The following is a 15,128-nucleotide window of genomic DNA, read 5'->3' on the forward strand; positions in this document are numbered from 1 at the left end:
GAATGTATATTCTGCTTTGGGGCGAGATGCTCTAAAAATATCAATTAAATTTATATGGTCTAATGCATCATTTAAGGCCACTGTTTCCTTGCTGATTTTCTGTGTGGATGTTCAACCCATTGTTGTCATTGGAGTGTTAAAGTCTCCTATTGTTATTGTCTTACTGTTGAGCTCTCTCTTTATGTCTGTCAATATTTGCTTTAGGTATTTACATGCTGCTACATTTGGTGAATAGATGTTTACAAGTGTTCTGTCCTTTTTATGTATTGATCCCTTTATGGTTATGAAGTGCTCTTCTTTATTTTGGGTATAGCCTTTGTTTTAAAGTATATTTTGTCTGCTATAAATATTGTGACTCCAGCTTTTCTTTTTGCTCTCAATTGTCTGAAATATCTTTTTCCATCCCTTTTCTTTAGTCTACGTGTATCTAATCTGAAATGGGTCTCTTGTAGGCATCATACATTGGGTCTTGTTTTCTTATCAAGTCAGCTACCCTATGTCTTTTGACTAGAGCACTTAATTTATTTACACTTAAAGTAGTTATTGATAGTTATGTAGTTATTGCTGTTTTATTATTATATCTTTGATTTTTTTTTCTTCTTCTTCTTAAAGAGGACCCTTTAACATTTCTTATAATACTGGCATGGTGGTGGATGAACACTTTTAGCTTTTTCTGATCTATGCAGCTCTTTATGTCTGCTTTGATTCTTGTGGGGTAGCGTAATTTTGGTTGTAGGTCCTTGCTTTTTATCACTGAATATTTTGTGTCATTCCCTTTTGGCCTACAAAGTTTCTGTTGAGAAACCAGTTGACAGTCTTTTGGGAACTGCCTTGTAGGTAACCACCTTTCTCTTGCTGCTTTGAAGATTTTCTCTTTGTCTTTAACTTTTGCATTTTAATTATGATGTGTCTTGGTGTGGGCCTTTTTGGGTTCATCTTGTTTGAGACTCTCTGCACTTCCTGGACTTGTATGTCTATTTCCTTCACCAGGTTAGGGAACTTTCCAGTCATTATTTCTTCAAATAGGTTTCTGATTCCTTGCTCTCTCTCTCTTCTTGTTCTGGTACCCCTGTGATGTGAATGTTGTTATGCTTGATGTTGTCCCAGGAGTCCTTTAAATTAGTCTCTTTTTTTTCTTTTTGCTGTTCTGATTGAATGTTTTCTTCTACCTTGTCTTCCACATCGCTGATTCTGTCCTCTGCTTCATCTAATCTGCTGTTGATTCCCTCTAACACATTCTTTTTTTTTTTTTAAATATATATTTTATTGATTTTCCACAGAGAGGAAGGGAGAGGGACAGAGAGCTAGAAACATCGACCAGCTGCCTCCTGCACACCCCCCACCGCGGATGTGCCCGCAACCAATGTACATGCCCTTGACCGGAATTGAACCTGGGACCTTTCAGTCCGCAGACCGACGCTCTATCCACTGAGCCAAACCGGTTTCGGCACACATTCTTCATTTCAGTTTTTGTATTCTTCATTTCTGACTGGTTCTTTTTTATGGTTTCTATCACTTTGTGTAAGTTCTCACTGAGTTCATCTATTCTTCCCCTAGGTTTATTGAGCATTCTTATAACTATGTTTGAACTCTGTATGTGATAGATTGCTTGTCTTCATTTTACTTAGTTTTCTTGCATTTTGTCCTGTCCTTTCTTTGGGGAAGAGTTTCTTTGTCTCTTCACTTTGGTTGTCTGTGTATGTTTGTGTCTGTTTATCAAGTAGATCTTGCTATATCTCCTGGTCTTGACAATGTGACCTTTTATGTAGAAGGGGCCCAGTAATGCAGACTTCGTGGTCATCTGTGCCTGGTGCCCCAGGAATGCCTTCTGTGTGGTTGTAGTTGGGGTTCAGTTGCTGTTGGCATGTGAGTGAGTGAGTGGGGTTGACTTCGGGCTGACTGCCTATGAGGGTAACTGTGACAATAGCAGGCATGCTATTGTGTCTTGACTGACCCCTTGGAGCAAGAGTTGCTTTAGTGGGGCACTGGTGCCCACTGAGTCTGGCCTTTAGGTTTGTCATTTGTGGAGCTGCTAGAGAGATGCTCTAGTGTGTTCTGATTCTGGTCACTGGGCATGTTGGGTCTGGAGCCTCCTGGAAAGGGCTCCAGTGCAGGTCAAGGTCAGCTGCCTTTTGTTTCATGCTTGGGGTCTCCAACTAGAAGCTTCAAAGTGATCTATAGTTGGCTGCCACTGGCACCAGATTTGGAGATGCTTGGGAGAAGCTACACTGTCTGCTGAGGTTGGGCGCTACTTGTTCCTGTCATGGGACCCTGTGATGGGCACCATAGTGTAAGTTGAGACCAGACACCACCTTTGCCAGGTTTGTGGCTGCTTAGTTGAAGCTGTGTTCCAGGCCAACACTGGCTACTGCTTATGCCAGGCTTGGGGTCTGCTGATGGGAATTAAGAGTGCAAGTTGAGACCCGTCACCACTTTTGTTGGGCTTGGGCTGCTTATCAAGAGCTACAAGGTAGCCGAAACCGGTTTGGCTCAGTGGATAGAGCGTCGGCCTGCGGACTGAAAGGTCCCAGGTTCGATTCCGGTCAAGGGCATGTACCTTGGTTGCGGGCACAATGGGGGTGTGCAGGAGGCAGCTGGTCGATGTTTCTCTCTCATCGATGTTTCTAGCTCTCTATCCCTCTCCCTTCCTCCCTGTAAAAATCAATAAAATATATTTAAAAAAAAAAAAGAGCTACAAGGTACACCAAGGTCAGCTGCTGCCTTTTGGGGTTCGGGGATCTTTCAGACATTTTGGGAAAGTTCGCAGCAGTAGCCAAGGCAGGGTACTTTTCTGTAGGAGCTGCTGGGAGAGGCTTGGGCTGGGCAAGTGAGTTAGGTGGGACAGGGTCTTGGAATCACCAGGGTGGGGTAAATGGTGTTAGCCAGGTTAAAGGAGAGCATAGATTTGGCTCCCACTTGTGCCTGGCCGACTAGGTTGAGCGGGGAGTTCAACAAAGGAACAGTGGTACCTGCCAGCTCTTCTGTCCACAGAGAGAATTGCCCTGACCTCTCCCCCTTCAGCCCCCTTCCTGAAGTCTTTTAGTTTAGTTCCTCCCAGATGTTGCCAGTGGTTTTCGAGCTGCTGCCCCTGCATGGGAACTTAGAGCTACTGAGTTTGTAAGTGAGTGAGTCTGTTACTGGACTCCCAAGAACTTCACATCAGTTCCAGCAGTCCCCTGTCTTTCTCAAATGCACAGCCAGATGTGCAGACTCCTCTTTCAGACCTTGGTCTGCAGAGCCTGGTATAAGGCTGGATCCAATTCCTCTTCAGGGGGACCTGCACAGCCAAGATAGCCCTCCTGATACTTAATGTGGGGCCTGCCTGTTTCACGTCTTCACCCATCCTACCAGTCTGGATATGGATTCTTTATACCCTTAGTTTTAGGACTTGTGTGTAGCTAGTCTTCAGATGGTTCTCAGTAATGGTTGTTCTATAATTTAGTTGTAATTTTGTGTGGTGATGGGAGGAGGAGAGCACAGAGTTTACCAACTCTGCCATTCTGACCGAAACCTAGCTACTCTTTCAAACTAATCCTAAATCCATCTCCTTGACAATAAGGAGGTCAAAAGTAAGAATATTCACATTCCTGACCTTTGATGAATGGTTAAGCCTTCATTTAATATTCATTTGATGTTCATAAATATTTATAAAACATTAGCATGTAAATATGGTAGAATATTCTGTAGCTTTTACAGTTATAAATACACTCTGTTCATTTTTTAAAAAATAATTCTTTATTGAGTGTCTAAAATGTACCAGGCACTATTGTAGGCTTTGGAGATATAGTGATAAGTCCCAATAGTCAGTCCCTGCTCCTAGAGGTTAAATTCTAGCAGGAGGATATAGACATTGAGCAAATAAATAAGAGAGTATTAGAGAATGAAATATTTACAGGAACTAATAAAACCCCCACAAAAGTGTGTTCATATATAGACTCACAGTAACAAAAGTGCACTGATGAAAATATCAAGGTGAGATTCATGAGGTTGAAAATAGAAGTGGGTATGTAAAGTTGTTTAATTTACTATTTAAAAATATCAGCCCTAGCCAGTTTGGCTCAGTGGATAGAGCATCAGCCTGCAGACCAAAGGGTCCTGGATTCGATTCCGACAAGGGCACATACCTTGGTTGCAGGCTCCTCCCCAGCCCAGGTCCTGGTCGGGGTGCATGCAGGATGCAACCAGTCTGTGTGTTTCTCTCACATTGATATTTCTCTGTCTTTCCCTCTCTCATCCATTCTCTAAAAAATCAGTGGAAAAATATCCTTGGATGAGGATTAACAATACACACACACACACACACACACACACACACACACACACACACACTAGAGGCCCCGTGCACAGATCTGTGCACCAGTGGGGTCCCTCGGCTTGGCCTGTGCAATCGGGCCAAAACAAGCTCTCCGACATCCCCTGAGGGGTCCCGGATTTCAAGAGGGTGCAGGCCAGGCTGAGGGACCCCACCGGTGCACGATAAGGGCCTGGGAGGGAAGTGGGAGGTTAGCCAGGCGGGGAGGGACTGCGGGAGGGCTCCAGTGCGTGTCCAGCCCATCTTGCTCAGTCCCAATAAGCTGGACCCCAGCAGCAAGCTAACCTACCTGTTGTAGCGTCTGCCCCCTGGTGGTCAGTGCATGTCATAACGAGCAGTTGAACAGGCTTAGCATATCATTAGCATATTACGCTTTGATTGGTTGAATGGTCGACCAGACAACCGGACGTTTAGCATATTAGGCTTTTATTATATAGGATATATATCAAAAGTTTGAGGAGAAATCTCAAAATTCAAAATTTGACATTCTGCAGAGACGTATAAGCCAGTTTGACTTGATTCATTTTGGAGTAAGAAAAGACTTAATGGTACTTTCAGTGTTTACCTAAATAAAGACTTACTTTCAAGTTATTTCCTTATTTCCCAATTCTGGCATGAAAATAGATATTTAGTGTCACATGGAAAGGGATTCTTACGCATTTAATAAAATACTGGCATACATCGTTTTATAGCATCACGCTTTACTGCGCTTCACAGGTTTTATGTTTCCCAAATTGTAGGCAAGACACTTTCCACCAACAGAAAGATTACAACTTGCTTTATTGTGGTTGTCTAGAACCAAACCTTCAATATCTCTAAGGTATGCCTATACTTATGTAATAGTGTTTGCAGGTAGTGTTTTAAGGGAGAAAAAGGATACATATTTCAAGCTGTAAACAGCCTAGAGTTGATAACTCAACCCTCACTTTTTATAAATGAGGAAGCTGCCAAATTGTCTAAAATGAAAACTTAAATTAATACCATCTTTACCATTGGGGAAAACTGAGGGTACAGGACCTCTCTCTATTATTTTGGAAACTTCATGTGAATTTATATTTCAAAATAGGTTTTGAAAAGTAAAGCTAATTTTTAAATGGATTTTTCATCTTTTTTAGTTTGTGGAGGACTATGAGCCTACCAAAGCAGACAGCTATCGGAAAAAGGTGGTGCTGGATGGGGAGGAAGTGCAGATCGATATATTGGATACAGCTGGGCAGGAGGACTACGCTGCCATTAGAGACAACTACTTCCGGAGCGGGGAAGGTTTCCTCTGTGTGTTCTCTATTACAGAAATGGAATCCTTTGCAGCCACAGCTGACTTCAGGTATGTCAGGGAGTAATGTTGTTGCTCCTACTGCATAACAGTTTCTTCCCCAGAAACAAATGGACAACTAGAGGTTCTTACTTGGTAGGCTTTCACTCTAATTTTGTTTATTCCCTCTTTGATATGTGGCTCTGTTCACTATGTACTTATACTCAGATGCTATCTCAGTTCCAGCTGTATTGGAGCATGAGTTTGTGACAGCCTCACTACCCAACATTATAGTAGTCTCTTCATGCATTATAGTAGTATTTCTATTTGGAATAGAATATTACTACTGCCATGATAGTTAACATTTGGATCACATAATGGAGCTCTGACCCACATTTTAAATCTTTTTTCGTTAGTCACTGTTTTCTCAGCACCTGTGTAGTGCTCAGCAGGTATATTGCCATCCTCCTCACAATATAGATGTCCTGACAGCATGAAATGAGATTTTTAATAGAAATAATAATACTGTAGATTGGCACACTAAATTATTTTGTATAATATCTTTTATATCTTATTTACCATTTGCTTAATCAAAATCTGACACCCATTTGGTTTGATGGGGAGAGGAGTATAGGAGAGCGGGGTTCTCTTTGTACCCAAGAGAAATGTAACATAAATAAGCTCCTGAGTAGTCTCATAAATACTACATGCATAATCAAAAGTATTCTTTAATTATATGTTTTTATTTCTGTGTTAAGTACCTGCTTTGGTATGGGGGACACAAAAGAAGTATGTCTTGTTTTCAAGATTCATACGGCTTAGTTGAGTAAGGCATGAAACCAAAGCAAGTTAGTGACAAGTAGGAGACATGAACAGTGATCATTACACAGCATCCAGGAGAGGCCTTCATGAAATAGATGAGCCTGAAGACAAGAAGGATTTCCACAGTTGAGGAAAGAAATTACTTCAGATGGCTGAGTAAAGAACTGAACCTGGGCGTATACAAAGTATTCCTTTTTATGCACACTTGAAAGTCTCAAGAACTTAAAGGATTCTGGAAGAACATTCTTTACAAAAGCATACCATTGAGAACCTTTTAAAATAATGTGTTTATTTATAAAATTAAGTTTGTTGATTTCTATAAGGAAGCAGTTTTGTATGTGGTAAGGTGCAAAGGGTGGCAGATTCCGGTAGCTTGTAACGCTGGGAGACAGGTTGAAAGTTACATAAATGTCAGTGCTTATTCATTCAGCAAATATTTGAGTGCTATTGTGTCATAGCAGGTTCTGTTGTAGGTAATGGAATAAATTTTATCACCATAGTCACCAAAGCCAAAGTGGTATTTCCAGGAAATAAGGTATTTTTATGCCAAGAGGAAGACTCTTGGGCTATTGCTATTACAGTGAATCATTCACTACTCCTCTGTTATACCTCCAATATGTTGTCCTTCTCATAAATAACCATGTCTTAAGGACTGACCAGCAAATATTGAAAGGGGATTTTGAGACTGTCAGTAGTCCACATGGTCAAACCTGCAAAGTACACCACAGTTGTCAGCTCCTCTGTTTAGTCTTTCTGGTCCTCCCTTTACCAAGGTGGAATCCATTGTTTCTTCATCTCTGTTTGCGATGTACTTCCCTCAGCTCCAACAGCACTTATACTGAGCTTGATTTATAGGTAAAGATTCTTGAGAGCAGAACTCATTTCTTATCCATGTCAGTGTTCCTAGCACCTGTATTTGGCACAATTGCTAGCATATCTATACTAATAAAAGGGTAATATGCTAATTAGAGCAGACGTCTTCCGGACGACCATCCAGACATCCTTCCGGACAAAGCCGTGGCAGCTGCTGCGAGGGCCAGGCCGAGGCTCAGGCAATCCGAGGCAGCTGCTGGAAGGGCTGGGCCCAGGCTCAGGCAGCCGCAGGTGGCTGTGAAGGGCCCAGGCTCAGGCCAGCAGTGGCAGCAGCAGCAGGGTAAATGGGGGCAGCACCTTCCCCTGATCCGCCAGGTCGCCTCCTGTAGAGGGAGGCCAGACTGCGGCTTAGGCCAGGAGCCGAGGCAGAGGCAGTTAGGGTTGATCAGGCCAGCAGGGGAGCAAGTTAGGGGTGATCAGGCCAGCAGGGGGGCAAGTTAGGGTCAATTGGGGGCAAGGTAGGGGTGATCAGGCCAGCAGGGGAGCAAGTTAGAGTTGATCAGGCCGGCAGGGGGGCAAGTTAGGGTCGATCAGGCCAGCGGGGGCGCAAGTTAGGGTTGATCAGGCCGGCAGGCAGAGGCATTTAGGGGTGATCAGGCAGGTAGGCGAGCAGTTAGGAGCCAGCGGTCCTGGATTTCTAGAAGGATGTCCCAGAGAGGGTGCAGGCTGGGCTGAGGGGACCCCCCCTCCCAACCCCTGCGCACGAATTTCCTGCACCAGGCCTCTAGGCTATAATAATAAAAGCATAATATGCTAATTAGACTGGCCATCCTTCCAGACGACCTTCCAGACGAAGCTGGGGCTGCGAGGGAAGTCCAGGTCCCAGGTGCCTGCCGGTGGCCAGAGGGATGCCCGGGTCCCGGGTGCCAGAGGGAAGCTGGTGCTGGCAGCCGGTGGAAGGAAGGCCTACTCTTGCATGAATTTTATGCATTGAGCCTCTAGTAACATACAGTACTTGGTAAACAATTGGTAGAAATGTTAGAAGAAAACTCTCTTGCTTTTTTTGATTCTCACTTTTCTTATATCAAAAATGAAGAAGCTGGACCAGTTTGTAAAGGTTCTTTCTTATTCTAAAAGTCTGTAATACCCTCTTTAACTCTATTTAAAGAGAGCATCATAGTAAGCAAATGTGTATGAATGTTCTAGACACAGCAGTATCTTTCTCTGACATCCAGGAAAGTAGCTAATAAAACCAACTTATTAATAACTTCAAAGAATATTGTCTTCTCACCTCTGAACCCATTACGTCCAAGTTTTCCATGGCCATGTTTCTGATAGCATTAATCACACTGTAATTTCAATACTGGGTCTTCCTGAAGCACCTGACTCATAGTAGCTTTGTAGGTATTTATTAAGAAATAAATTATTGATTATACATAATATGACCAGAAGTGCTAGAGTCACAAATTGGAGTTACTCTTACATTCCTGGTGGTTAGTGAGACTGAGTCGTAAGTCAGTTATTATTAACATCTTAGTTTAGGCTGTTGTTCACAAAGGAAACTGGGTAAGAAAGTAACAGCAAATTGGTGTTACCAGCACTGGGAAAGATTGTGATTGGCTGAAATCCTCTTCACAGATATATCAGAAATTTAATACCAGTAATGCTGAGTGTTGAGATGCTTTTTGCAAGAAATCATGTGAGTGGTAGGAAACAGCATTCTAGAACTGTACAGCTCAGCCTGTCACCCATATACGGTACACCATTAACATTTTTACTTTCTAAAAGGATGTTTAAAGTAACTACAAATCAGTGAAGGATGGAGGTGACTGTATGTATGGTCCATAGTTTATTCATACTAGAAAAACTAATAATTCGGATCCAAAGAGTGTCCTGCCAAGCATTGAGTCAGTGTTTATCACTTCATCAGTAATCAGGTGAATGTAGTACTAATGATGCTAAGACACGCATTTTTTACATTTGTCATCTACTAAAATCAGGGCTGTGTCATATTGTATGACGTCTTAATTGGCAGCAGTTTTTCTTAGTAGTGCATGAAGTAAATAATGCGTATCGTTAGTGACTTCTTAAATGTGTGTGTGTGTGTGTTAAGCATTATCCAAATTTATAAATGCAGAAACTGAAGCACACAAAGGCTCAGTGACCTCCCCCCTGGTCATGCAGTTAGGAGTGGCAACGCAGTTAAAATCCAGGAGGTCCCTATTCTTGCTTTTAAAAACTGCAATACTGGCTCTCGTTAAACAAATGATGCCTCTTTTATCACAACATATGGCCTTCCCATTTCATGTTGTTAAAATGGAATATGGCGAATTTTCTTTTTAAAATGCAGCCCTGCCCTGACTGGTTTGGCTCAGTGGATAGAGCGTCGGCCTGCGGACTGAGGGGTCCCAGGTTCGATTCCAGTCAAGGGCATGTACGTTGGTTGCGGGCACATCCCCAGTAGGGGGTGTGCAGGAGGCAGCTGGTCGATGTTTCTCTCATCGATGTTTCTAGCTCTCTATCCCTCTCCCTTCCTCCCTGTAGAAAAATCAGTGAAAATATATTTTAAAAAATAAAATATTTTTTTAAAAAATAAAATGCAGCCTTTTCCCTACTGTGTATTTTTAATGTATTAAACATTTTTATGTAAGGCATTGTTTTTAAACTATGTAATTAAAGTATTTTATGACATCATATTGTATCACTAGTTATCTTGTTAGTATCAATCCTAACCCTCAGTTGAAACAACTAATTGAAAACATTTTTTCAGAAAGGTAAATGTCTTTATATGATCAACACTTTTCTCCCACCTTTCTTTTACCTCATCTTCTCCCACAGGTTTGCTCTGATGACTATAACTAGAATAAAGAGGTTTCCCTCTGCCAGTTTGTAACTTTGCCATGCAGGGGGAATGTCCTGTAACGTGGAGACCCTCACCATAATGCCCAGTGGACACCTTGGTGTTCATTCCATATCAGAGGTAGGGGTCTCTTGTGATGAATAACTTTTGGGAACTAAACCTTTTTGAACAGGGTTTGTTCCGTTAGGCTTTCCATTATGGGAGGCCCCATAGTATCTAGTGTAGAAGTTGTGTGTGTGCTCTGGAGTTAGATTTCTCAAACTCATATCCTACTTCTACTTAATTGTGACTCAGCAAATTACATAAGTTCTCTGTGCCTCATTTACCTTATCTGTAGTAGGATGGCAATACTAGTGCTAACTGTAGCTTAGGGGTGAGGATTAAATGAGATAATATATGTGAAGCATTTGAAACATTTAAAGCACCTGCTGCATTGTGAGCACTCAAAATGTTAGCATCAGTGGAGGTGATGGCATTATTTAGTAGATGCTAAGAGGCACAAAATAAACTAATCTGAAAATAAACCATGACAAAGATTGATACTGTCAAACGTCACGGTAAGATTCCTACAAAATCAAATGCACCTGCTGATCTGTCATTCTAATAATCGCCTTAATTTTCTGATTTTCTCTTAGTCTAAAGTATTTACATTTCTATAGTTTCAATGTCTCTTGAATTCAAAGGAGAGGCATCTGTAAGATAGTAAGCTAGTAAACCTAAGTCTCACGAATATCTTTTGTTTATTGATTTTACAAGAAAACATCTTTCTCCAATGGATTAATAATAATCCGTAAGACTAGCTAGCATTTACTGAATATTTACTGTGTGCCAGCACAATTCTAAGCACTACATGTTTAATTCTCACAGCAATGGTATAGGGAAGATATTATTGTAGTCCTACTTTACAAATGAGAAAACTGAGGCAAAAAAAGGGCTGTATTCAGAGTTGCATGACTAGCAAGGGCAGAGCCATGATATCTTTAAAATTGGTGGCACTTTCAAAGCTGGAAACTTACCTCTAAATGCAAAATCTATACTCAGGAGCTGACTTCCAGATATTTCCAGCATGTGTGGGGCTTTAAAAACATTTAGTTGGACCTTTGATATGGTGTGATAAGAATGGCACTCTCTCCATTTGTGTCCTCCTCCAAAATCCCATGACCCCAGTTTAATCATTCGAACAGCATCAGACAAATCCTAACAGATATTTTCTACAAATTACGTAACCAGCACACTTCAAAACTGTGAAGGTCATCAAAAACAAGGAAGGTCTGAGAACTGTCATAGCCACGTGGAAGCTGAGGAGATAGGATGACAAAAGGTCATGTATCCTAGATGGAATTCTGGAAAGCATTCAGGGGGGAGTTGCATTTGATACTCCCATTTCATACCTCATCTGCCATATTGTATACTGTCTTCCTTGGGGTATTTTTCCTTTTTCAGTTAAGTTGAATGTGTAACTCAAATGGTTGATTGTAGAATAAGGAAGAAGTGCTGCACATTCCTACCATGGAATAAATGAGCTGATTGTTATTATGCAGAAACAAATAAGTGCCAAAAGCAGGTGGTATTTTAGTTATTTTAACAAGTACATGTAATGTTAATGTTTCTCATTTTCTCTCATCCAGGGAGCAGATTTTAAGAGTAAAAGAAGATGAGAATGTTCCGTTTCTGCTGGTTGGTAACAAATCAGATTTAGAAGATAAAAGGCAGGTTTCTGTAGAAGAGGCGAAAACCAGAGCTGATCAGTGGAATGTTAACTATGTGGAAACATCTGCTAAAACACGAGCTAATGTTGACAAGGTAAAGGTGGTTTGCTGTACTGCATGTTAAAAATAGGTTGATTTGATTTCACTCTGCTCCATTTTGTCCAGAAATTCTGAGACTTTCAAATCACAATTTAATATGTGTTGATTTTCTTGTCAGCCCTGAATGCTCAAGTGCAACATGTTAGGGATCTCTTACTTCACTTTGTCCCTTGGTTTCCAAGAGACATTACAACAGGAGACACCATAGTAAATGTACTTTTTGTTGTTGTTGCACTGCTAGGATTCCTGGCCTGAATTCTTGCCTTTTTTTTCCTTAATTGGCTGGATGATTTAGAAGGAATTGTATAAGTCCACCTGTCTGGCCCCATTTAAGTTGTCAAAAGTGAAGGAGCCCTAGATTAGAGGATTTTTAAATTCCCCATCCTCAACCTCTGATTTGCCCTGAGTGGAAAGGGAAACCACCTACCTTCTTTCCTTATGGTCCCACTTTGTTCAGATGGGTCTTTCCTGGAGACCAAGTGAGGAACACCCTTACCTTGTTTCTAGGAGCCCTTCCAGGTGCATTTCATCCTCTGCCAGCGATTGTCTTCAGTATTTAGGAAAACTGCCTGTTGGGCTGAGGCAACACAGGTCTTAGAGCCCTGGAGGGGGGCCTTTTTCAGCCCCCAATCATCTAGGCCCCACCAAGTGCCTACAGCACTTGATAAACACAGATTTCGCCCTAGCTGGTTTGGCTCCGTGAATAGAGCGTCAGCCTATGGACTGAAGGGTCCCTGGTTCAATTCTGGTCAAGGGCACAAGCCCAGGTTGGGGCTCCATCCCCAGCAGAAGGCGTGCAAGAGGCAGCCGATCAAGGATTCTCTCTCATTTATGTTTCTCTCTCCTCCTCTTTCTGAAATAAATAAAAATAAATATTTTTAAAAACACAGACTCCTGGGTCTTACCCGCAGAGATTTTGATTGCTCTGGTTCAGGGTGGAACCTGAGAGTTTGCATACTGGTGTCTCCCAGGTGGTGCAGACTGGATTGCCTGAGAACAGCGCTGCTCTAGGTGGCCTCATGTTCTAGGGAACTCTGCTTGTGCGTGTAGATTCACAGCCCTGATCCAGGATTCAGTAGGTTAAAAACATTAGAGGGTTTTTTTGTTCATTTATTGTAGGTCTTAAGACAGTGTCATTACTATCTCAGGCTGATTAAAATTTTTTAGTCACATGGTCAGATTCCTATAGATCCAAGATAGGTGTACAAAATGAATGCTATAAAATTTCTACTCAGTGTACAAGTTTTCTCTAAAGTTATGGCCAATGTTTTTTAAAATATTAATGAAAATATGTTTTAAGGTTGTATGTTTGGGGTTTTGAAAGGCAGTATTGCACATTATCATAGCATTAGTGTATATATACTTTGTTTTCTCCTCACTGATGTTTTGAGCAGGTTGTAGAACATACTCTAAACCGTATTGTCTATTAAGTGGAAAAGTATCATGTTTTGTCACAGAAAACAGATACTATCTCCCTACAAAATGCCTGTCCTCATCTGGTTTCCAAATGGACCATTGAGTAGATGCTTCAGAGAGGCAGATTTTAAATCCACCATGTGAATCCACCTTGTGAAAAGCTTCGTGACCATCAGAGTTGTTGAGCTAGAGCCTAGCCTGATCCAGGAGGCTATGCCTATCACAGAGGAATTCCCCAGATTTAGAGGACCATCTGACATACCTGCTTGTGTACTAACTGGGTGCCAGGTTCATCTGATGACCTTCTTAATACCCTTCTAGCTAAAGGCTTTGGCTTTTTAATATTATTTTTGTTTGTTTTTTCATTGTACATGAACACATGCTTATTGTGCAAAAAAAAAGTCATAATTTGGAGGGAGAAGTATGAGGAAAAAGTGAGTCGCTCTTCACCCAGATTCTGCTCCCCTCCCCTTCCTGTAGGTAACCACTGCCAACATGTATGTATCTTTCCAGACGTTTGCTTGCATTTATAGGCCAGCATACAGAGTCTAAGGGAGAGGGTGTTTGCTTGTTTTTCCTCGTATAAATAGGGTTTTTACAGTATGTAGTATATAAATGTATAGTGTGCTTATATATTATATGTATAGCATTTCTATGTGTGAAGATAGACAATTTCTGTGGTTTGTTTTTTAAATTGTATGACAGATAGGGCTTGTAGTTCTTTCCATGTCATTATATATAGATGTACCACGTTCTTTTTAGATCTGCAAAGTGTTCCATAATTAGGCTTTTTCATAATTCAGATGTAATCCATTGAGTTTTATCTTTGGAGCTATCGTCACTTTTATCTTAAAAAATTGGAATGGAAAGATCAGGTTATATTATGTGAACCTTTTTACGAAAAAGTGTAATTCAGAAAATTTTCCAATTTTTACATTTTCCCAATATATGTAGAGAAGTAGACTTTAGTTTTCCTCTTCCTATGCTCCCCAAACAGCCCTTAAATATTTATTCTTATATTATGTCTAAGGGTTACTGCTGTGATTCTGAGAAGTACCAAGCTCATACTGTTTGCTTTATTTACTTTTTTTTCTTCTTTCTAGGTATTTTTTGATTTAATGAGGGAAATTCGAGCCAGAAAGATGGAAGATAGCAAAGAAAAGAATGGAAAAAAGAAAAGGAAAAGTTTAGCCAAGAGAATCAGAGAAAGATGCTGCATTTTATAATCAAAGCCCAAACTCCTTTCTTATCTTGACCATACTAATAAATATAATTTATAAGCATTGCCATTGAAGGCTCAATTGACTGAAATTACTTTAACATTTTGGAAATTGTTATGTATCACTAAAAGCATGAATTGGAACTGCACTGAAAGTCAGATTCGCTTTAAAAAGAAATTAATGTGGCTTCACACGAAGCAAAGTTCAACTTCTTTCATAATTGCCTACATTATCACGATCCTGAATGTAATGTATGAGCTTGTGTTTTGAGGGCAGTCTTCACTAAACTGTTAAAGGGGTATGCTGGGGGTGGAGAGTGGGAGGTAAAGCTATTTTATATCATTTTAAAATGTCGTGGTCTCCTACTGCCTTGAAAATGACAATTGTGAACGATAGTTAAACTGTACCACTTTTTTTAACCATTATTATGCAAAATATAGAAGAAAAGTTATTGGCATGATTGTTGCATATAGTTATGAGAGTAATTTATCTGTGAACCTGCATTAATTACCTGGTGATTGACCTAGAAGAGTGGTGTAAACTTGCACATGGACATTTTTTAATATGCCTTAATTTAGAAACTAAAAAATACCCAGTTACATCATTCTGGGTGTGTCCTCCTTGG

The 15,128-nt window shown here is 40.9% G+C and overlaps 1 protein-coding gene across 2 annotated transcripts in view; it reads left to right on the forward strand.

The window, feature by feature from the left end:
• RALA (RAS like proto-oncogene A) overlaps nucleotides 1–14,572 on the forward strand; it is a 38,092-nt gene extending 23,520 nt beyond the window's left edge. For both annotated transcript variants that reach the window (XM_008150306.3, XM_054726270.1), the window contains 3 exons: nucleotides 5,428–5,636; nucleotides 11,688–11,862; nucleotides 14,387–14,572. In XM_008150306.3, coding sequence (XP_008148528.1) covers nucleotides 5,428–5,636; nucleotides 11,688–11,862; nucleotides 14,387–14,509 — 507 coding nt within the window. In that variant the 3' untranslated portion in view covers nucleotides 14,510–14,572. The remainder of the gene's footprint in view (nucleotides 1–5,427; nucleotides 5,637–11,687; nucleotides 11,863–14,386) is intronic.
• The last annotated feature ends 556 nt before the right edge of the window (nucleotides 14,573–15,128 follow it).

This window comes from Eptesicus fuscus, chromosome 14 (genome assembly GCF_027574615.1).
Source record: "Eptesicus fuscus isolate TK198812 chromosome 14, DD_ASM_mEF_20220401, whole genome shotgun sequence".
Lineage (NCBI taxonomy): Eukaryota > Metazoa > Chordata > Mammalia > Chiroptera > Vespertilionidae > Eptesicus > Eptesicus fuscus.